This window comes from Amblyraja radiata, chromosome 26 (assembly GCF_010909765.2).
Source record: "Amblyraja radiata isolate CabotCenter1 chromosome 26, sAmbRad1.1.pri, whole genome shotgun sequence".
Classification (NCBI taxonomy): domain Eukaryota; kingdom Metazoa; phylum Chordata; class Chondrichthyes; order Rajiformes; family Rajidae; genus Amblyraja; species Amblyraja radiata.
In genome coordinates, this window is record NC_045981.1 from 12300203 (window position 1) to 12323483 (window position 23281).

The 23281-nt window shown below is 46.9% G+C and overlaps 2 protein-coding genes across 6 annotated transcripts in view; one reads left to right on the top strand and one right to left on the bottom strand.

Moving 5' to 3' along the window:
* The window catches only part of tmem235 (transmembrane protein 235), a 28768-nt gene extending 18613 nt beyond the window's left edge, over window positions 1–10155 (top strand). Inside the window, exons 2-4 of the mRNA XM_033044267.1 lie at window positions 72–152; window positions 4202–4339; window positions 9760–10155. Of these exons, the coding sequence (XP_032900158.1) occupies window positions 72–152; window positions 4202–4339; window positions 9760–9992 (452 nt within the window). The 3' untranslated portion in view covers window positions 9993–10155. The remainder of the gene's footprint in view (window positions 1–71; window positions 153–4201; window positions 4340–9759) is intronic.
* The window catches only part of LOC116987934 (probable low-specificity L-threonine aldolase 2), a 72076-nt gene that overhangs the window by 1963 nt on the left and 46832 nt on the right, over window positions 1–23281 (bottom strand). For 2 of the 5 annotated variants that reach the window (XM_033044261.1, XM_033044264.1), the window contains exons 4-7: window positions 20733–20918; window positions 18216–18353; window positions 16305–16497; window positions 14444–14761 (exon numbers count right to left, since the gene is read on the bottom strand). In XM_033044261.1, coding sequence (XP_032900152.1) covers window positions 14463–14761; window positions 16305–16497; window positions 18216–18353; window positions 20733–20918 — 816 coding nt within the window. In that variant the 3' untranslated portion in view covers window positions 14444–14462. Of the gene's footprint in view, window positions 1–1976; window positions 2028–11894; window positions 11937–14443; window positions 14762–16304; window positions 16498–18215; window positions 18354–20732; window positions 20919–23281 lie in introns of those variants that run through there. The other 3 variants (XM_033044262.1, XM_033044263.1, XM_033044266.1) reach the window with 3 other exon arrangements.

The window sequence follows — 23281 nt, forward strand, 5'->3', positions numbered from 1 at the left end:
ATATTTTAGAATGCTGTATCTTCTTCTCTTATGTTGTCATTCCTCTAAAATAGTCTGCCAATTCTTTTCAGGTAGAAATGCCTGCATTGCTTTCATAGACCCCTTCAGTGAAGAGATTCAGAGTGTGCCTGATTCCCAGCAACATTTACTGTGTAAGTATCAGCATTTACTCCCACTGTCCCACTACCCTCTGTCAGGTTGTCTAGATCCATTCATAGAAACACAGAAAATAGGTGCGGGAGTAGGCCATTCGGCCCTTCGAGCCAGCAATATGATCATGGATGATCATCCAGAATCAGTACCCCGTTCCTGCTTTCTCCCCATATCCCTTGATTCCGTTAGCCCTAAGAGCCACATCCAACTCTCTCTCGAAAACATCCAGTGAATTGGCAGAGAATTCCACAGATTCACAACTCTCTGGGTGAAAACGTTTTTCCTCATCTCATAGAAACATAGAAAAATAGAAAATAGGTGCAGGAGTAGGCTATTCGGCCCTTCGAGCCTGCACCGCCATTCAATATGATCATGGCTGATCATCTCTGTAAAAAATGATTTTCTCATCTCGGTCCTAAAAGACTTCCCTCTTATCCTTAAACTGTGACCCCTAGTTCTGGACTTCCCCAACATCGGGAATAATCTTCCTGCATCTAGCCTGTCCAACCCCTTAAGAATTTTGTAAGTTTCTATAAGATCCCCCCTCAATCTTCTAAATTCTAGCGTGTACAAGCCGAGTATATCCAGTCTTTCTTCATATGAAAGTCCTGCTATCTCAGTCCTAAATGAGTCTTAAACCCTTTATTCTTAAACTGTGACCCCTGGTTCTGGACTCCCCCAACATCGGGACCATTTTTCCTGCATCTAGCCTGTCCAATCCCTTAAGAATTTTATAAGTTTCTATAAGATACCCTCTCATCCTTCTAAATTCCAGTGAATACAAGCCCAGTCGATCCATTCTTTCATCTTGAACATGGGCCATCCCACATTGTCCCTCACCTGATCTGAGATACTTTGGGGAGAAGTTTAGAGATAAGAGTTGTGGACGAAGGTCGTCCGGCAGTGATGTTGAGGAAGAGAATGATAGAGATTTGTATCATTTACCCGCAGGGGACCACTGAATCCTCAGCTTTATCTCTGAGACTGATACATTTCTGTATCAGATATTTCGAAGGGTATTAATTCATTAATTAATAAAGGGGCTGCACGGTGACGCGGCAGGTGGAGCCGTGGCCTCACGCCAGAGACCCAGGTTCGATCCTGACCTCGGGTGCTGTTTGTGTGGAGTTTGCACATTCTCCCTGGGACCGCATGGGTTTTCTCCGGGTGCTCCGGTTTCCTCCTGAACTCCGAAGAAGTATAGCTTTGTAGGTTAATTGGCTTCGGTAAAATTGTGAATTGTCCCTAGTATGTAGGACAGCGCTAGTGTACGGGGTGATGCCTGGCCGGCGAGGACTCGATGGGCCGAAGGGCCTGTTTCCACGCCGTGTCTCTAAAGTCTAAATCTCCGGCCTCTGCAGTTTATTTTGATTTTCTCTTTGCTAAAATCAGATCATTAAGTTAAACGTAATGACATTGGAGCTTCCCTGAGCCACTGTAAGAGCAATTGCATGGCTGTGACTTCTCCCATCAATTGCAAGCCTTTGATCTTAAATGATAAAATCAAATGTTCCAAACTTTCAGGGAATTATTAGGTGATTGTTATATGTCCAATTCATAAACCAGATTGGGAAAATTAAGAAGCAATTTTCCGCCCGTCAATGAAAGGCACCAAATGAGAGATTGATTTTGCATTTTCTAAGAGCTTGTGAGAGGACATTTAATAATGGGGCAATTTACTCTTTTCTTTGAACTCACTACTTAAGGGACAGACTCACAATGCTGGAGTAATTCAGCGGGACTTCAGTCTGAAGGAGAGTCTCGACCCGAAACGTCACCCATTCTTTCTCTCCAGAGATGCTGCCTGTCCCGCTGAGTTACTCCAGCATTTTGCGTCTATCTTTGGTTTAAACCAGCATCTGCAGTTCTTTCCTGCACACTTAAGGGACAGCTCGTGCTCTCTCTTCCAAACACAGCTCCAGTGGCCCAGTCAACGATCACACTTCACTGGTGCTGGCTCATTTCAGTTTATTTCTCTTGATTGTTTTGTCATTAAAGGGAAGGCAGAGATGTACTGTAGCCAAACAGAGAGAAAAAGATGCAACGTGCGGAGAAACATCAGACACAATGTTGAGCTATTGGGCCGCGGTTTTTTAGTCTGGGCTGTTAGAAACCAATCTATCAAAATACTAAGCCAAGCTGCATTGAAGTGGTTGGTTGCTACAATAACATAGAACTAGCGTACAAGTGATCGATGGTCAGCATGGACTCGGTGGGCCGAAGGGCCTGTTTCCACTCTGCATCTCTCTAACAGTTTGGCAGAGATTGCCACAGATGGCGTGCGTGCTACTGCACCAGATTAATTCAGTTGATAACTGCAACTAATTCAGTTCCAGCTTCATGATTCAGAATTAGAGAAATTGGACGAGAGAACGCCTTGTGAGTTCAGTCTTCATTTGTTGACGTGAGATCAGATTCAAGTCAAAGGCAAATGTTCTGATTTGGATGCTGCAGGAATTAACTGCCTATAAGGAATGCGCCAAACACCACAGCAAATTAAACTAATCACTTCTACCCATTAGTGACCCACAATAGTCAGCTCCCTGCATATCCATGCGCCTACCTACGTGGGCGGCATGGTGGTGCAGCGGTAGAGTTGCTGCCTTACAGCGCCAGAGACCCTGACTACGGGTTCTGTCTGTACGGCGTTTGTACGTTTTTTCCGTGACTGCGTGGGTTTTCTCCGGGTGCTCCAGTTTCCTCCCACATTCCAAAGACGTACAGGATTATCGGTTAATTGGCTTTGGTAAAGATCGTATATCGTCCCTTGTGTGGAAGTTAGTGCGAGTGTACGGGGTGATCTCTGGTCAGCACAGACTCGGTGGGCCGAAGGGCCTGTTTCCGCATTATATCTCTCAACTAAACTAAACGCCTCTTAAATCTAATCTAATAGCCTCTTAAATGCCACTATTGTAACTGCCTCCACCACCACCCTCGGAAACATGTTCCAGGCAACTTTCCACCTCCATGTAACAAAATTTCCCCGCACACCATCTTTAAAGTTTCTCCCTCTCATCTTAAAACTATGCTCTCTAGTATATAACATTTCCACTCTGGGAACAAGGTTCTGACCATCTACCCTATCTGGGCATCAGGGTAGATAGTAGCTTAAGACCGCTCTCTAGTTGGTGATCGAATGGTTCAGTTGCCTGATGGGAGAAGAGGGGGTGAGACTGGTCCTAGATTGTGCTGGTGGCCTTGCCGAGGCAGCGTGAGGTTTAAAGTCGGATTAAAGACAGTCCGAGGGTCTCCAATGAGGCCAGGGTTACTCTTCAGTTGTTGATAGGATAGTTCCGTTGCCTGATAACAGTTGGGAAGAAACTGTCCCTTCTTGGTCTATGCAAGACTCCAGCATCTGCTGTTGCTTATATCTCCTATCTTGTATGTCTACCTATTTAACAAACCATTATTCAGCCTTCTGCACTGAAGTTATTTACCTTAAATATGCCCTTCAGTTATGCAGTCCTTACCCTTCCAGATGTCCCCCTCAAGTGATAAAGACTACCCGGAATAAAAGGTGCAGAAGTAAAACATAAAGAGGTTCTTTAGTGCGGCACGGTGGCGCAGCGGTAGAGTTGCTGCCTTATAGCGCTTGCAGCGCCGGAGACCTGGGTTCAATCCCGGCTACGGGTGCTGTTTGTACGGAGTTTGTACGTTCTCCCCGTGACCTGCGTGGGTTTTCTCCCAGATCTTCGGTTTCCACCCACACTCCAAAGACGTACAGGTTTGTAGGTGAATTGGCATGGTATAGATGTAAAAATTGTCCACAGTGTGTGTAGGACAGTGTTAATATGCGGGGATCGCTGGTTGGCGTGGACCCGGTGGGCCGAATGGCCTGTTTCCACCCTGTATCTCTAAACTAAACTCAACTAAAATAAAGAGACTCAATAGGAAAATTTCACATCTCACTTGTTCCTGTGCCAAATTTAGAAGCTACATGTACCGTCCCATTTCTATGAGATAATTGATCCAAATCTTGAGATCATTGGGCCTCCAGCATTTCTAACCAACATTGCCGTTTTCTTTTTCTCTCTCTCTCTCTTCTCAGTTATGCAGAAGGTTTTTGTCATTTTGCTCCCCCTCAGTCTGGTTCTTCTGGTGCTTGGGGGAATCGGTGGACTCATCAGCTCGCTGATCAATGGTCTCTACCTGCTTCTGTTCACTGGCTCCTACTTCCTCGTCGGAGGTAAGACTTCTTAAAACCTTGTTTTGTTTACGCTAAGATGCCACAAACGTGCTCTTTCCTTCAACTGCATCCAGTGAGGTGTTTAATTGCAGTCAGTCGATTGTGTTTGTTGAATGTTTTGTGTGTCATTCCGAACTGTCACTGTATGTCATGTTGTCATTTGCGAGCAGAGCACCAAGGCAAATTCCTTGTATGTGAATACTTGGCCAATAAACTTATTCATTCATTCATTCATTATTACTAACTGAGTAGTGGGAAATACTCCATTTGAAATATGATAGTGCAGTAGTTACCTTAACCATGTATTAGTTTAGTTTAGAGATACAGCAGGGATACGGGCTGTGTCCAACCGAGTTTGTGCCGATACTCAATCACCCTTTCACACTATAGACAATAGACATTAGGTGCAGGAGTAGGCCATTCGGCCCTTCAAGCCAGCACCGCCATTCAATGTGATCATGGCTGATTATCCCCAATAAGTACCCCGTTCCTGCCTTCTCCCCATATCCCCTGACTGTTATTTTTAAGAGCCCTATCTAGCTCTCTCTTGAAAGCATCCAGAGAACCTGCCTCCACCGCCCTCTGAGGCAGAGAATTCCACAGACTAGTTCCACTAGTTCCGTTATCCCATTTTCTCATCCACTCTCGACACAAGAGGGGCAATTAACTGACAAACCCGCACGTCTTTGAGATGTGGGAGAGTGCAGAATGTAGTTTCGCAGCATTGTGGCCACACGGTTCCAGAGGAAAAAGTCCAATGTCCATAATGGGGTAGGTTGGAAGATCGGGTCTGCACCCTAGCTTGTGAGAGAACCATTCAGAAGTTTGATAACAGAAGGAACAAAGCTGTTCTTGAAGGTACACAAAATTGCTGGGGAAACTCAGCGGGTGCAGCAGCATCTATGGAGCGAAGGAAATAGGCGACGTTTCGGGCCGAAACCCGAAACTCAAGCTGTTCTTGAGTCTGGTGTCATGTGCTTTCAAACTTCCGTAGCCTTTGCCTGATGGGAACAGGGATACTAAACATGACTACTTTCATTGTCAATGTCATGACTACATGACATTGCTGTGTCACAAACATTATGGTGCTCTGAAATGGGGGGGGGGGGGGGAATATGTATAAACACAGCTGATAAATTCTCTATGGTGAAACCAAAAATACCCTTTATTAAAATCTGACAATGTGCACTTTAACCAAATGTGATTTTTTTTCCTATTACAAATCTCAAATTGTGGCGTAGAGGCAAATGAATAAATGATGGGTCTTTGTCCCGAACGTTATGGACGGCACTGTAGCTGCAGAAGAGAAACATGAGATCTGAATGAGCCAAATGATTCTTTAAAAATTTATGGATGAATTTATTTCCTCTGTAATATCCTCATTAAGTATTTATTCATCCTCCCTTCTGTTTGGTGTTTCTAAATGATGCAATCGGATTTGCTTTGTGTTATGTTACATGATTGAACATATAATGCTTTTCCACAACTCCTTACCTCAGGCGTAGCAGGATATGTCTGATTCCACTTTTATAGTGCTTCATTGTCACCAGTCTTATTGTTCATAATACTGAACAACTTCTTCCTATACAAGGAATCTGAAGAAGGGTTTCGGCCCAAAACGTTGCCTATTTCCTTCGCTCCATAGATGCCGTTGCACCCGCTGAGTTTCTCCAGCATTTTTGTGTACCTTCTTCCTATACAAGCTAGGAGTTACAAGCAACAGCAGATGCTGGAGTCTTGCTCAAAACATCGAGGGTTAGTTTCTTCCCAGATGGTATCAGGCAACTGAACTATCCCATCAACAACTAAAGAGCAGTCCTAAGCTACTGTCTACTTCATCGGAAGCCCTCTGACTATCTTTAATTGGGCTTTACGCCTCACGCTGCCTCAACAAGACCACCAGCATAATCAAGGACCAGTCTCACCCCTGTCACTCACTTTTCTCCCCTCTCCCATCAGGCAAGAGGTACAGAAGTGTGAAAACACACACCTCCAGATTCAGGTTTAAAAAGGAACTGCAGATGCTGGAAAATCGAAGGTAGACAAAAATGCTGGAGAAACTCAGTGGGTGAGGCAGCATCTATGGAGCGAAGGAAATAGGCAACGTTTCGGGTCGAGAGGCAGCATCGCTCCATCAATGCTGCCTCACCCGCTGAGTTTCTCCAGCATTTTTGTCTACCTCCAGATTCTGGGGCAGTTTCTTCCCAGCTGTTATCAGGCAACTGAACCATCCTATCACCAACTAGAGAGCAGTCCTGACCTCCCATCTACCTCTTTGGAGATTCTCGGATGTTACTGGACCATATCTTGCACTAAACATTATTCCCTTAATTCTGTACGGCTTGACGTTTGGTCTTTCTGCTGACTGGATAATAGGCAACAAAAACGCTTTTGGCTGTGCCTCAGTAACCGTGGCGATACACTAAACTACTGCTACATTCTCATGCACCACTTAGTTAACCCCTTGTGGCAAAGTCACTGAATCTTCCACATGAACCAAGCAATAATTTACAAAAGCAAGTCATTATTATCTAACTCTGAGTCATACAAGTCAGAAACAGGCCCTTCGGCCCACTGAGTCCATGCCGACCCACCTCGCCAATCCTACATTTAATTCTCCCCTCGTCCTCATCGACTCCGCTCAGAGTCTACCCCTAACAATTTATAGAGGCCAATTAACCTGCCGACTTGTACATCTTTGGGATGTGGGAGGAGAACGGAACACCCAGAGGAAACCCACGCAGTCGCGGGAGAACGTGCAAACTCCACACTGCGAGGTCAGGATCGAACCCGGGACGGAAGGTGGAAGAGAGGAGGGGAACAAGTGAAAGAAATGAGAGCTCCTCTTCACTTCCAATTATCTTTCCCCACCTACAATCAGTCTGAAGATTGTTGTTCCCAGCTTTTCTTTTGGAGTTGACACAGGGTGAAGACCAAACACGGTAGAGTTGCTGCCTTACAGCGCCAGAGACCCGGCTTCAATCCTGACCACGGGTGCGGTCAGTACGGAGTTTGTACATTCTCCCCGTGACCTGCGTGGATTTTCTCTCGGTGATCCGGTTTCCTCCCACGTACTCCAAAGACGTACAGGTTTGTAGGCTAATTGGTTTCAGTAAAATTGTAAATTGTCTCTAGTGTGTGAAGGATAGTGTTGGTGTGCGGGGATCGTTGGTCGGTGCGGTCTTGGTGGGTCGAAGGGCCTGTTTCTGGGCTGTATGTCCAAAGTAAACTAGACTAAACCAAGATGGAATCCACACTGCAAGGCATGACGTAAACAGTTGGGGGACTCTATATAAAGCCGCCATGCATCACCCTAACAAAACAAATATGGCTTCCAGCAATTCTAACAAAACCTTCAGCTTCAGCAAGCTGGTGAAGTGCCAGAACACCTGTCAAATGTCACCAACCCCTTGAGTTGTTCTTGGTGGATTGAAACATGTGGCCCTGCTTCAGTACACAAGATGGCAGCCACAGCTCCCTGTGGTGTAGAGCTGATCACATATTAAAAACTCCACTTTGATGGTGAAGTGCTTTGAAACTGTATAATTCACAAATGTCCAGAAAACAATACCAATAATTGTTTGGCAGGCAGCAAAATGTAAAAAGATTATTTTTATGACTGTTAATCTGCCGAGATGTTTATGTTGTTTGTCAGCTGAGCCGGGACTGCAATGATATTAAAAGGCAGCCCTGTTGTATCTTCCCGATCCCAGTAGACCGCATGTTATTATCATGTCTGAGATTAAAGCCGTTGTGAAGCAGCAATTATTTTTTCTCAGGGAGAAGAGAGACGAGGTTCCACACAGTTGGCAGCAGAACCTTGAAATGTCACCACTCATTTGTAAAATTAATTTGGATCTGTAATGGAGTGAATTCGGAGCTGACTACCTATGTATTGCTCACGATATTCTAACCTCAATTGCTGTGTTTCAGTTGTGTTTATTGTCACGTGTACCGAGGTACAGTGAAAAGCTTTTGTTGCGCGCTAACCAGTCAGCGAAAAGACAATACGTGACTACAATCGATCCATTTACAGTGTATAGGTACATGATAAGGGAATAACATTTAGTGCAAGGTAAAGCCAGTAACAGATACATGATAAAAGGAATAAAGTGAGTAACATCTAGTGCAAGATAAAGTCAGAAAAGTCCAATCAAAGATAAACCGAGGATCACCAAAGAGGTAGATAGTAGTTCAGGACTGCTCTCTCGTTGAGGTAGGATGATCCAGTGGCCTGATTACAATGGATATTTTTAAGGCAGAGATAGATTCTTGATTAGTTATGGGGAGAAGGCAGGAGAATGGGGTTAGATAGATTAGTAATGATTGAATGGCAGAGTATTGAATGGCCCATTTTACTTGATGGGCCGAATGGCCTAATTCTGCTCCTCTCACATGACGTTATGAACAGCTGGGACGAATCTGTCCTGGATCTGGAGGTGTGCGCTTTTACACTTCTATATCTTTTGCCCGATGGGAGAGGGGAGGAGAGGGAGTGGCCAGGATGCGTCTCATCCTTGATTTTGCAGACGGGCCTTGGTGCCAACAATCTTCCATTTGAAAGATGTATTTTATGTCCCCTTGCACCTCCTCCGGACATCTCAACCTGCTTTACTGTGTGAATTAAATGTTTTAATATCACTTCACGGGAAACAAAGCTGCCAGTTTTTGTGCCGCCCCCAGACAGTAATGATGATGAGAACATAATCTGTTTTTAGAGGTGTTGGCTGGATAATGAGAATAATGATCAGTACCCCATGGGGATATGAAATGCTAAATGTCTCAGCCTCCACAGCCGTTTGTGGTAATGAATTCTACAGATTCACCACCCTCTGGTTAAAGAAAATTCCCCCTCCTCTCCATTCTAAAGGTATGTCCTTTTATCCTGGGGCTGTGATCTTTTGACTGACTGCTTTGGGAATCACCTAATCATAACACAAAACCAGGCTTAGTTTTTTTAGTTTTAGAGATACAGCGTGGAAACAGGCCCTTCGGCCCACCGAGTCCGTGCCGACCAACGATCACCCGAACAGTAGTTTTATCCAACACACTAGGGACAATTTACACCAGCTAATTAACCTACAACCCTGCACGTCTTTGCAATATGGGAGGAAACTGGGCACCGGAGTATCTGTATACTGCGGATGGCTCGATTGTAATCATGCATTGTCTTTCCGCAACAAAAGCTTTTCACTGTACCTCGGCCTACGTGACAATAAACTAAACATTCAGCGCAACTCACCTGGACAAAATCCCGCGTGGTTACAGAGAGACCGTGCAGACGGCACCCGTGGTCGGGATCGATCCCGGTCCCTCCCCCCCGCGGCGCAGTGAGGCAGCAGCTCTACCGCTGCGCCATTCACCGAGATCCATTGTGAGGACGGATGGAGACTGAGCATTACCTGTTCCTCCTGTTCCAGGTGCCCTGACTCTGGCCGGGATCTGCGTGTACGTGGCCTACTCGAAGGCCGCCTTTGCCATCGCCAAGCACATTTACGGAGACAAGCTGTTCGACAACGTTCACATCGGCTTCAGCTGGTCCATGATCCTGGCCTGTCTCTCTTGTGTCCTGGAGGTCATGTCCGGGGGCTTGTTCCTTCTGGCTGCCAAGCTGACTGCCTCAGAGCATCAAGAGCAGTCAGCAGTCATATGAGGTCTCGCTGACCGTGTACAGCAGTGCCGCACATTGTCGTTGTATTGTCTTTGTGCCTCAGTCTTTAACAAGCTGAATTTGGGTTACATGTTGCACCCAGCAATGTTGCATTGTTTGATGCTGTCTCTCCCCCCCCCCCCCCCCCCCCCCCCCCCTCCCCCTTCACACATCAAGTTAGGAAATAAAAAAGCAAGTAACAATAAGATGATTAGGAAGGACTCAGGAAGATGTTTTCAAGCTGGAAAGGGTGTGGAGAAGATGTCGCCAGGATTCGAGGGCCTGAGCTATAGGGAGAGGTTGGGATGGCTCGGACTTTATTCCTTGTAGCGCAGGAGGATGAGGGGTGATCTTATAGATAAGATCACGAGAGGAATAGATAGGGTGAATGCACAGAGCCTTTTACCCAGAGTTGGGGAATCTTGATCCAGAGGACGTAGGTGTAACGCACGAGGAGAAAGATTTAAAAGAAACCGGAGGGGAACTTTTTTTACAGTATTATGTATACGGAACGAGCTGCTGGAGGAGGTAGTTGAGGCAGGTACTATCACAACATATAAAATTTTTTTATAGGAACAGGGCTGGGATACATTCAGAGGGATATGGGCCAAACGCAGGCAGGTGGGACTCGTGTAGATGCGGCATTTTGGTCGGTGTGGGCAAGTTGGGCTGAAGGGCCTGTTTCCACGCTGTATCACTGTATGACAAAGTGCTGGACACAAAGGGAAGACGGGATTTTTGTTCCCAGAACGTGTTTCCCCGAAGCATGAGGCTGCAAAGACGGAGCTGGAATGGCTGTAAATGCTAAGCTGGTCAGGCAGCATCCATGGAGAGCAAAACAGAATGAAAATAAGGGATTGCCTATTAAAGATGAGGGAAATGTTTTTTAGACTTTAGACTGTAGAGATACAGGGTGGAAACAGGCCCTTCGGCCCACCGAGCTCATGCCAACCAGCGATCACCCCGTACACTAACACTATCCAACACTATCCCGAAGACGAACAGGTTTGTAGGTTAATTGGCTTCTGTCAATGGTCCCGAATGTCTCAGACTAGAACTAGTGTACTGATGATCGTGGTCAGGTAGAGCTAGTGCCACACAGCGCCAGAGACCCGGGTTCGATCCTGACTATGGGTGCTGTCCAGTACAGAGTTTGTACGTTCTCCCCGTGACCTGCGCACTCTGGTTTCCTCCCGCACTCCAAAAACGTGCAGGGGTGTGTGTTAATTGGCTTTGGTAAAATTGACCAATTGTCCCTAGTGTGTGTAGGATCGTGATAGTGGGCGGGGATCGCTGGTCGGCACGGACTCGGTAGGCCCAAGGGCCTGTTTCCACGCTGTATCTCCAAACTAAACACTTCCTCCACACACCCTTTCCAGAGACACTGCCATGTATTGTTACTCTTCATTCTACCTTATTAGTATATTCCGTTATTGCACTTTTTTTCCGCTCTACCTCATATTACACTATGACCTTGTATCATTCTGCTATTTTGCATTCGTCATTGCATTTATTCTTTTATCTATCATGGCCATGAATATTGTTTCTCGGATCCGCATTCGAACAAGGAATTTCAATGTACCCCGATGTATATGACAATAAACTAATCTGAAACCTGAACCTGAAGAGGACGTTACTCTCCACATTTCGAAGAGGAGTGAACAGAAGTGTTATGCTCACAAAAAAAAGTTGGGAAGAAGTGAGTACAAACAACAACAGAGGAAGTTTTCTCAAATTGTTGGCTTTCCTCACGGAAAGCCTCAGACTTAAAGGTAGACGCAAAATGCTGGAGTAACTCAGCGGGTCAGGCAGCATCTCTGGAGAGATGGAATGGGTGACGTTTCGGGTCGAGACCCATTCCTTCTCTCCAGAGATGCTGCCTGACGCGCTGAGTTACTCCAGCATTTTGTGTCTACCTTCGATTTAAACCAGCATCTGCAATTCTTTCCAACAAGCTTCAGACTTAGTTTAGTTTCGAGATACAGCGCAGACACAGGCCCTTCGGCCCACAGAGCCCGCACTGACAAGCTACCCCCATACACTAACACTATCCCACACACACTAGGGACAATTTACAATCTTTGCCAAAGCCAAATTAACCTGCAAACCTTTGGAGTGTGGGAGGAAACCGGAGCACCCCGGGGAAAACCCACGTAGGTCACGGGGAGAACGTGCAAACTCCGTACAGACAGCAGCCGTAGTCAGGATCGAACCCAGGTCTCTGGCGCTGTAAGGCAGCAACTCTACCGCTGCGCCACCGTGCCGCCCTTATGTGGTTCAATGCTAACCTCTGTTGACAATATTCCCCATGGGGAGCCTTGGAGCATTTCCCTTTGTGCAAAAGGCTGCTGTATAAATGGAGCTTGGTGTCGTTCTGCCTACTGTCAGGCGTGAGGGAAAGCTTTATCACGGTGTAGAATAGCAGCTTCTAAACACTATGCAAAATACACGCAGCCTGTGTTGGAACAAGAATAGTTCTGTTAATCCAACGAGCAACGATCAGAGGCAGCTGCATCTGACCCCAGATATATAAATGTATGAGTGCCGCAATTATTGTGCTAACACTCACTAAGAGTAAGTCTGACATTCAGATCATGCATCCCCTGCCACCCACCAGCACCCCACTGTCCCCGCAACCCTGCTGGGTTAATGGATGCCTTCACTCGCTTGCTCTCTGTTACACAATCAGGAGAGTGAAGGTTCAAATGAAACAAACACATGGTCAAAGCAAAGCATTGCAGAGGGGATGTGACAGTATTGCACTAATAGTATTTCTAACCCGACCTTCACACGATGGTGCAAACCATTAAGGTAATTCATCCTGAACTGTGCGCGGGTGTCAGGGGTAATGGGGAGAAGGCAGGAGAATGGTATTGAGAGGGGAAGATGGATCAGCCATGATTGAATGGCGGAAGAGAGTTTAGTTTGGAGATACAGCGTGGAAACAGGCCCTTCGGCCCATCTAGTCCGCACCGACCAGCGATCCCCGCACACTAACACTCTCCGACACACTGCTGGTTGTGCTCCTGTAACTCCTAAAACAAGGCGATTGAGATCAAGGCATCACTGAGAGGTCCAATATTTATGATCGCTTCTGATGACAAATTTATGCTATATTTTGTTTGTGAGGCGTTTTAAGGAACATTCACCGCTGAGTTCTTGTGCATTTACCGTGATCTACACTAGTTGGTAGTTATGAGTGCTGAGTTGACTTACGAGGATCTTACAAGAACATGAGGACCTTAGCTCCCGGGGAGGTTGGGTTGGCTAGGACTTCATTCCTTGGAGGGCAGGAGGGTGAGGGAAGATCACAAAGAGGTGTAGAAGATTAGAGAGGGTAAATGCTTTTAGTTTAGTTTAGTTTAAAGATACAGCATGAATAAAGGCCCTTCGGCCCACCGGGTCCAGGCCGACCAGCAAACCCTGCATAATAACACTCTCCCACACACACGAGGGACATATATTCACATTTACCAAGCCGATTAACCTACAAACCTGTACTTCTTTGGAATGTGGGAGGAAACCGAAGATCTCGGAGAAAACCCACCCAGGTCATGGGGAAAACGCACAAACTCCGTACAAACAGCACCCGTAGTCGGGATCGAACCCGGGTCTCTGGCGCTGCAAACGATGTAAGGCAGTAACTCTACCGCTGCGCCACCGTGCCACCCCTAATAGGCGCCAGGAATGTGTCTGAACCTCATTGTGGTCGAATGTAAGAAATATCTCGAAAGCAATAGACACTTAAGGCATACTTAAAAGTTTCAAACCTTTGCTCAAAAGGACAGACTCTCTTGTCATGGTTCACTGAAGATTTAATAGAGAATTTAATTCCATTTTATTGTGCCGATTATGCCACTGATTCCTTGATATACTCTCACATTTGAACATCATCTGGTTGGGTCACGGTATTTGTTCATTTTACACCGTGACCTGCAGCAATAGATATCGTCGTACTCCGCGCCAGACCTGATAGTTGGAAGTAGAATATTGCACTCATTCCCGTGGACGGAGTAGGTCAAGGTGCGGCGAGTGAGGAAAGAAGGAACTGCAGATGCTGGTTTAAATCGGAGATAGACGTAAAATGCTCGGTAGATTAGCGGGACAGGCAGCATCTCTGGAGAGAAGGAATGGGTGACGTTTCGGGTCGAGACACTTCTTCAGGCTGATGTTAGGGGAATGGGAGATACATAGATAAGGAAGTGTATATATCTCCGACCAGTCTTACTGTCTCCGACTACATTTTCTCTGCTTTGTTGTTACCTTCTCCCAACAATGATCTATTCTACATTTTACTTGATCACCATTCCCTCTGCCCTGTTTTCACACCTTACACTTCCTTATCGATACACTTCCCACTTCCCTGACATCAGTCTGAAGAAGTGACTCGACCCGAAACTTCGCCCATTCCTTCTCTCCAGAGATGCTGGATTTCCCGCTGAGTTACTCCAGCATTTTGTGTCGATCTTCGGGTTAGGTTGACTGCTGCTCCAGTTTATTGACCACAAACTGCAGCTTCCTCAAGGCCAGGTGGGTGTCCTCCTCCGAGACGTCCAGGTGCCAAACGGCGCGCAGTATGTGCCCGTATATTGGGAACAGGAGCACGCGCACGCCACGGCCTGTTTCCGCCACCTCCTCCTCGCTCACTTCGCCCATCCTCCTGCAGAACTCCTCGGCCGTGGCGTGGGGGCTGTTGATTGTAAACAGGAGGATGTTCGTCTCTACAGTGTCCACGTCAACCTCACAGAACGGCGTGGCGTACATCTTAATACCTGAAAACAAGATTCCCCAGTAAGGACTTAGCAACAGGAACACGGGAACAAGAGAGGCCATTCGATCCTTTAAACCTATTGGGGATAGAATGGTTTTATTTTATTTTAGTTTTAGAGATACAGCGCGGAAAGATGCCCTTCGGCCCATCGAGTCCGCACCAGCCAGCAATCCCCGCACATTAACGACACACTAGGGACAATTTATACATACACCAAGCCAATTAACCTACAAACCTGTACGTCTTTGGAGTGTGGGAGGAAACCAAAGATCTCGGAGAAAACCCACGCAGGTCACGGGGAGAACGTACAAACACCATGCAGACAAGCCCCCGTAGTCAGGATCGAACCCGGGTCCCTGGCGCTGTAAGGCAGCAACTCCACCGCTGCGCCACCGTGCTGCCCTCGACTGAGTGTTCTTCAATAAGTCAAAGGAGCAGAATTAAGCCATTCAGCCCATCGAGTCTACATAGCTGAGCGATCTTTCTCTCTCAACCCCATTGTCCTGCCTTCTCCCCATAACCTTTGCCACTCTTACTAATCATGAACCTGTCAATCTCCGCTTTAGAAACACCCAATGACTTGGCCTCCAGCGCTGTCTGTGGCGATGAATTCCACAGATTCACCACACTCTGGGCAACAACATATATCCTGTCCTCCATTGTCCTTCTGACCTCCTTCCTTGAGAATCACCCATTGAGGTTTTGTTTTAAATTTTAGAGATACAGTGTGGAAGCAGGCCCTTCGGCCCACCAAGTCCATGCCGACCAACGATCACCCAAACACTAGTTTTATCCTACCCACTAGGGACAATTTACATAAGCCAATTATCCAACAAACCTGCACATCTTTACAATATGGCTGGAAACCAGAACACCCGGAGAAAACCCACATGGTCTCAGGGACAACGTGCAAACTCCGTGCACACTTGGACTCCCTCGCCACTTTCTTTGTCAGGTCCGCGTGGTCGGTGCCGTATAATGTCTCCTCCACAGTAAAAAACAAACACTCACAGGCAACTTCCATTCACAAAAAAAGATACTGAGCGGTGGAGTAGCTGAGCGGGTCAGGCAGCACCTCTGGAGAACATAATGTTTCGGGACCCGGGCAAGTCGGGCCGAAGGGCTTATTTCCATGCTGTATGACTCTAGTCAAGGTGATGTTTTGGGTCGGGACCCATCTTCAGTCTGAAGAAGGGTCATTCTTTCTTCTTGCTCCCGTCTGGCAGAAGAAACGTTGGACCGAAGTTCTCGACCCGAAACGTCACCTATCCATGTTCTCCCGAGATGCTGCCTGACCCGCTAAGATACCGCAGCACTGTGTGTCCCTTTCATCTAATTATTTATCGACTTTACAATCTTGTAGGTAGTCTACATACCACCCCAAGCCAATGCCAAGGTGGCACTGGATAAATTGTCAAAGGGATACTGGCCAAACGCAGTGTAGATGGGGCACGTCGGTCGGTGTGGGCAAGATGGGCCCAAGGGCCTGTTTCGACACTGCACGACTCTATGAAAAAGTAAGCAGGTTTATAAAACTAGGGTACCTTGGGCAAAGGTCCTGGCGTTCCGGTGGTCTTCCTTGAGCCGGTCCACCATGTCTGAGATGGAGATGAGCCCAGCCGCAGCCAACACGCCCGCCTGCCTCATGCCTCCCCCGAGCACCTTGCGCAGCCGCACCGCCCGCTCAATGAAGTCCTTGCGTCCGCCGATGATGGAGCCGACCGGAGAGCCGAGACCCTGCGCAATGCAAGACAACAGTGTCACGGGGAGCAGCCGACCAGGTTCCAGACTACCCCGCACCCTGCATCTCCAGACTACCCTCAAATCTGGACGTTGCCACTCAGATCATCACACCATTCAGGAGCATTAGAAATTGGAGCCAATCCTTCACAATACCTCTGGGTTTAGGAGCCGTGAACAACCTCAGGCAGCACTTTAGAGATACAGCACGGACACAGGCCCTTCGGCCCACCGAGTCCGCGTCGACCTGTGATCACCTCGTACACTAGCACTATCCTACACACTGTCATAATGGATAGGAGTAGAATTAGGCCATTCGGCCCATCGTCTACTCCGCCAAGTCTACTCCTACTCGATCATGGCTAATCTATCTCTCCCTCCTAATCCCATTCTCATGCCTTCTCCCCACAACCTCTGGCACCTGTGATAATTTACAATTTAGTTTAACCAAAGCCAATTAGCCTACAAACCCATACGTCTCTTTGGAGCATGGGAGGAAACCGGAGCACCCGGTGAAAACCCACGCGGTCGCAGGGAGAATGTACAAACTCCAAACGGACAGCACCGACCGGTAGTCAGGATGGGATCGAGATCTCTGGCGCAGGAAGGCAGTAGCTCTACCGCTGCACTATCATGACCGAAGGAATAGGTGACGTGTCTGGTCAAGACCCTTCTTCAGACTGAGAGTCAGAAAAGAGGGAAACGAGAGATATAGACGGTGATAGAGAGAGATATAGAACAAATGAGTGAAAGATATGCAAAAAGGTAATGATGACATAAGGATACAGGCCATTGTCGCTGTGGCCTTGGTGAAAATGAGTTAGACAATGAGACTCGACAAGACGGCTTTGAAGCTAGTACGACGACTTTGGATGGGGGAGGATGGAGAGAGAGGGGATGCAAGGGTTATTTGAAGTTAAGGCAATCAATATTGAATTAAAACAATTTCCCTTTCCCCTGACTCTCAGTCTGAAGAAGGGTCTCGACCCGAAACGTCACCTATTCTTTTTCTCCAGAGATGCTGCCTGAGCCACTGAGTTACTCCAGCATTTTGTGCCGGAGCAGTTCTATGTTCTTTGTTAACCCAATGGGATAATGTTCTATTTTCCTTGTAAAGATAATCCTGAGTGGAAGACAGTAAGCGTGCAGGAAGAAACAATCACAACGGACGTTTACTTGTATCAAGTAAGTGTACTAGCCTCATCCCTCTCTGGGTTGGGGTGAAGGATCTGATTGTTAAGATGAACAAATAACTGTCCCAACTTTATTGTTCCTCATTCCCTCTCTCCATCCCTCCCCCACCCTAGCCACCCTGCCAGTTTCACTGTTCTCATTCATATATCCCTTCCTTATCACCTCTTCCACTGCCAACAATGGACCATTGTGGGCTCCAGCATTCCTTGGCCATCGGTGCCGGCTCTGATTTGTTCTGAACCTTTTCATACCTCTAGATTCCCTCTCCCCTGACTCTCAGTCTGAAGACAGGTCTCGACCCGGAACGTCACCCATTCCTTCTCTCCAGAGATGCTGCCTGACCCGCTGACTTACTCCAGCTTTTAGTGTCCATTTTCCCTTAGATTCAATGGAATGTTTTCCTTGGGGAAAAGGTTGACCATCAATTACAAGCCCCATTGCCAACCTCTTCCATCGAGATCAGGCCAGACCAGACTTCCTCTCGCCCTGCCTTGCTCCCCCAGTTCTGGGGAGGGTCTTACCTTGGACAGGCACAGGGACACAGAGTCACAGTGCCGCAGGATGTCCGAGGCTTGGACACGCAGGGCCACGGCTGCGTTCATCAGGCGGGCTCCGTCCATGTGGATCGGCAGCTTGTAGATGTCGGCCAGCTCTCGCACCTCAAGAGGCAAGAGAGGGGTGCAGAGAGAGTTACAAAAGAAAGAAGCAGAAAGCAGAGTTGAGAACAAGAGTCCAGAGTGGTTCATTGTCATATGTCCCAGACAGAATAATGCCATTCTTACTTGCAACAGAATATTGCATTGCATATTGCAGCACAATGGAATATGTAAAAATAGTACTCTGTTAACAATATAATAAATGAGAAAGGTTCAGTGTGTGTGTATATATATATATATATATATACATATACATACACACGCACACACATCCATACATACACGTGAAAACAAACAAACAAACAATAATAGTGTAAACGGCAAAACCAATGCTCCCCAAGTCTATGTAGTTAAGATGTTCAAGAAGGAACTGCAGATGCTGGAAAATCGAAGGTAGACAAAAATGCTGGAGAAACTCAGCGGGTGAGGCAGCATCTATGGAGCGAAGGAAATAGGCAAACGTTTGCCTATTTCCTTCGCTCCATAGATGCTGCCCCACCCGCTGAGTTTCTCCAGCATTTTTGTCTACCTATGTAGTTAAGAGCTTATTTGAGGTTGTCGTGTTTAATAGCCTGATGGCTGTAAGGAAGAAGCTGTTCCTGAACCTGGACGTTACCGGTTTTGGGCTCCTGTACCTTCTTCCCGATGGCAGGGGTGAAATGAGTGCATGGCCAGGGTGGTGTGGGTCTCTGATGAAGTTGACTGTCTCTTATGAGGCTGGGACTCCTGTAGATCCCTTCGATGGTGGGGAGATCAGTACCCGGGGCAGTGTTCACCGCTTTTTGCAGTCGTTTTCGCTCCTAGGCGTTCAAGTCGCCGAACCAGGCCTCGGCGCAAGCTCCCTACTGCACACCTGTAAGAGTTCACCCGGAACGTAAGCAGAAAGTTGGGGAGGGGTGTTTGCTGAACTAGAGGAGGGTGGAGGAACTGGCAAGGAGACAGCCACAAATGAGGAGTCTCTGTATCGACAACTGGGTTGCCAGATACCATGGACACGAGGATTTACGATCCCTGAGGAATAGCCTGAATTCCTCCAGGAATTAATTGTAAATCCTCCAGGCAATGTTATGAACAACATAGGCCGATCACCGAGCTAAACAGGAGATGCGATGGATACAGGGTGGGTGTGAATGAGTGCTTGATGGTTGGCATGGGCTCAATGGGCCGAAGGGCCTGTTTCTCCCCTGCCTCCTCCCTTCCCAGTGGCGCTGCCAGCACTATTCTGGTAGAAGCCAACCTTGAAAATTGTCCTGTGTGGGAAGGAACTGCAAATACTGGAGTAACTCAGCGGGACAGGCAGCAACGAAGGATGTACTTCCTACGGCAGCTGAGGAAGCACAATCCACCACAGGCAATGATGGTCCAATTCTACACGGCCATCGTAGAGTCTGTCCTCACCTTCTCCATCATGGTCTGGTTTGGCTCAGCCACCAAGCACGACACCCGGAGGCTGCAGCGAATCGTCCGATCAGCTGAGAAGGTTATTGGCTGCAACCTTCCCTCCATTGATGAACTGTATACTGCAAGGGCCAGGAAGCGAGCGGGTAAGATCATCTCTGACCCCTCTCACACTGGCCACAAACTATTTGAATCACTTCCTTCTGGAAGGCAACTCTGGACTGTTAAAGCTGCCACAGCCAGACATAAAAACAGCTTTTTTCCATGAGTAGTTGCTCTAATCAACAGCCAAAAATCTGTAGCCTCCTTTTGCTCTGGTATTTTGTTGGTTCACATGTTTGATCAACGGTGTTTTATTATTAATGTGTTTTATGTGTCATTTGTAACTGTCTGTATGTCATGTTGTCACTTGTGGGCGGAGCACCAAGGCAAATTCCTTGTATGTGAATACTTGGCCAATAAACTTATTCATTCATTCATTCATTCTCACAGCACAATGGTTACTTGTGCATTTTACGTTTTTGAAATAAGTCATCATTGATCAATGTCTTTGAAACCGTTCATCTTTGTCTTTCTCCAGAGTTATCTGTAACCTTACGTTTCCTGTTATTTTGAAAACCTCTCTTCAATATATCTAACAAATCGATACCATTAACATCAGTATCCATGATCAGATTTATTCCCCTCAGCTGTTTACAACCTCCAATGTTTATTTTAACTACAGTAGATGTGCTGTGGAACTGAAACACCGTGACACAGCTATTTATTGCCTCACGAACATCCTTAGGTTCCCTGTGTTGGCCATTTTTCCCACCGTGCTTCCCCAGTATGTGACCCCTAGGGTTAAACACATCACAAACTAATCTTCCTTATAATTTTCAAAGTTTCCGACAACAGATGCTGTCTGACCCTGCTGAGTAACACCAACATTTTGTGTCTGACCTGAGATTGTCCTGATTTGTGTTAACTGGGGCGTTCCCTTACCTCCTGGAGAAAGGGAAGTGGCAGGACACGGCCTCCTTTCACATTGTGGGTGTTCTCCAGGCAAATGAGGCTTGTTCTGGTGACGTGCGGGTCAGGGTAATCGTGTCGTATGTTGGATTCCAATTCATTCAGATCAAAAGTCCCATCTGGAAGATTCTTCACAACACGCGAATGAACTCCTGCAATCTGCAAAGGAGCATACAACAGTGATTAACCTTGATGTGTTACTGAGTTATCTCGCAAGTTCACGAGTTCTTAAGTTCATAAGTAATAGCAGAATTAGGCCATTTGGCCCATCAAGTCTACTCCGCCATTTAATCATAGCTGACCTACCTCTCCCTCACAACCTCATTCTCCTGCCTTCTCCCCATAACCTCCTGACACCCATACTAATCTCCATGGATATTTGTCTCAAACAGCCACCAAAATGGGTTGAAGAAGGATATAGACTTTAGACCTCTAGACGTCAGAGATACAGCGCTGAAACAGGCCCTACAGCCCACCGAGTCCTTGCCAACCAGCGATCACCCTGCACACCAGTACTATTCTACCCACTTGGGGCAATTTACAAATTACAGAAGGTGATTAATCTACAAACCTGTACGTCTTTGAAGTGTGGGAGGAAATTGGTGCACCCGGAGAGAACGTACAAACTCCGTACCGACAGAATCTGTAGTCAGGATTGAACTCGGCTCTCTGGTGCTGTGAGACAGTGGCTCTGTCAGCTGTGCCACTGTGCCGATCTGGTTTAATCCACGATTCTAACCGGCAAAGTTCGAGGATTAGCTGTCAGCAGAGGAGGCAAATAAAGGATCTCAAAGATGAGTCCTGAAACATTGCCTATTCATGTTCTTCAGAGATGCTGCCTGACCCACTTGATATGTGCCTTACTCCTGTGATATGTGCCTTTTTTTTGGGTAAATCAGCATATGCAGTTCCTTGTGTCTACCATAATGGGTTGAATGGCTACCATCTGTGGTTTAGAGGAACTTATAGCATGGAAACAGGCCTTTCGGCCCACTGACTGCTCACTGACCATCGATCACCCCGATCGTATGGTTCTATGTTAGCCCACTTTTGCATTTATTTCTTACACACTAGAGCACAATTAACCTACAACCCACACGTCTTTGGGATGTGGGAGGAAACCAGAGCACCCGGAGGAAACCCACGCGGTCACAGGGAGAACGTACAAAGGCTACACAGGCAGCACCTGAGGTCAGGATCGAACCGGGATCTCTGGTGCCGTGAGGCAGTGGCTATACCAGCAGCTCCACTGTGCCGCCCAGTTTTAATCCAACCTGTAAGTGTGGGGGGATCTGCTGTCAGCTGAGGATGCAGACAGACAGAAGAGCAAGAGAGAGATACATAGAAAATAAAGGAATGGAGACAAACAGTGGTGCTGCTGACAAAGATTTAAACACACTTTTTGCATTGAGTTTTCTGAGGTTCCGTAATTACTTGTACGATCACTAGAGGGCAGCAAGTACACAGGAATAAGTAATGCTTGCACTGTGCAGGATCAATGTGGCGGCAGCACATCTACAATGTAGACACCGTACATCAGGCCTGTTCATCCATTTTTAATCTGGCGTTCAAGGTTAAAGTAATAATTTTCCTTATCCAAAGTCATGGCATGAAACAATTTGGCTTAAAGAAACTGTGTAGCGAGATGCTACCACTCGGTTAGACACAAAGTGCTGGAGTAACTCAGCGGGTCAGGCAGCATCTCTGGAGAAAAAGAATAGATGGTGTTTCGGGTCGGAACCCCTTCTTCAGACTGAAAGGGGGGGGGGCAAATAAAGTGGAGGCAAGAAAGGGCCAGAATATTACAAATTTGCAGTTTATTTCCTCCACACTCCACCTTGGTCTGCCTCACAGAGCCAGAGATCCCGGTTCAATCCTCACCTCGGGTGCTGTCTGTGGAGTTTGCACGTTCTCCCTGTGATGGGTGGGCCGGAAGGTCTGCTTCTGTGCTGTATCTTTAAAGTCTAAAAGTAAGTTAAGTAAAATCTATGTATAATTTGTTTTGCGCTTGTTTGTCCGAGCGCCTGTGATGCTGCTGCAAGATTCTTATTGCACCTTGTTGTCACAGTACTTGTGCATATGACAATAAACTCAACTTGACAGTGTAGATGTGAGTGTTAGATCCTATCTGCCAACACTCCACCCAACCTTCCAGCTGATCAACATTGTACTACACCCCACTATAAACCTCCTTCACTATCTACACCACCGCAACCTTTAATATCATCGGCAAAAACAGTGATCCTGTGAGAAAGAAAGATCTTACAATTATGTACATGAACTACATTTATGTAGCACCTTTCACTACCTCGAGACCTCCCAATGCCTGCTGCAGATAGTTGGTTCATAGTTCATTTATTTTTGTACCACTGTAAAAGCAGCAGCTTGTTTAAGTTCAGTTTACTTTAGTTTTGTTTTTAGTTTAGAGATACAGCGCGGAGACAGGCTCTTCACCTCGCCGAGTCCACATTGACCAGCGATCCCCGCGCACACTGGCACTATCCTCCTCACTCGGGACAATT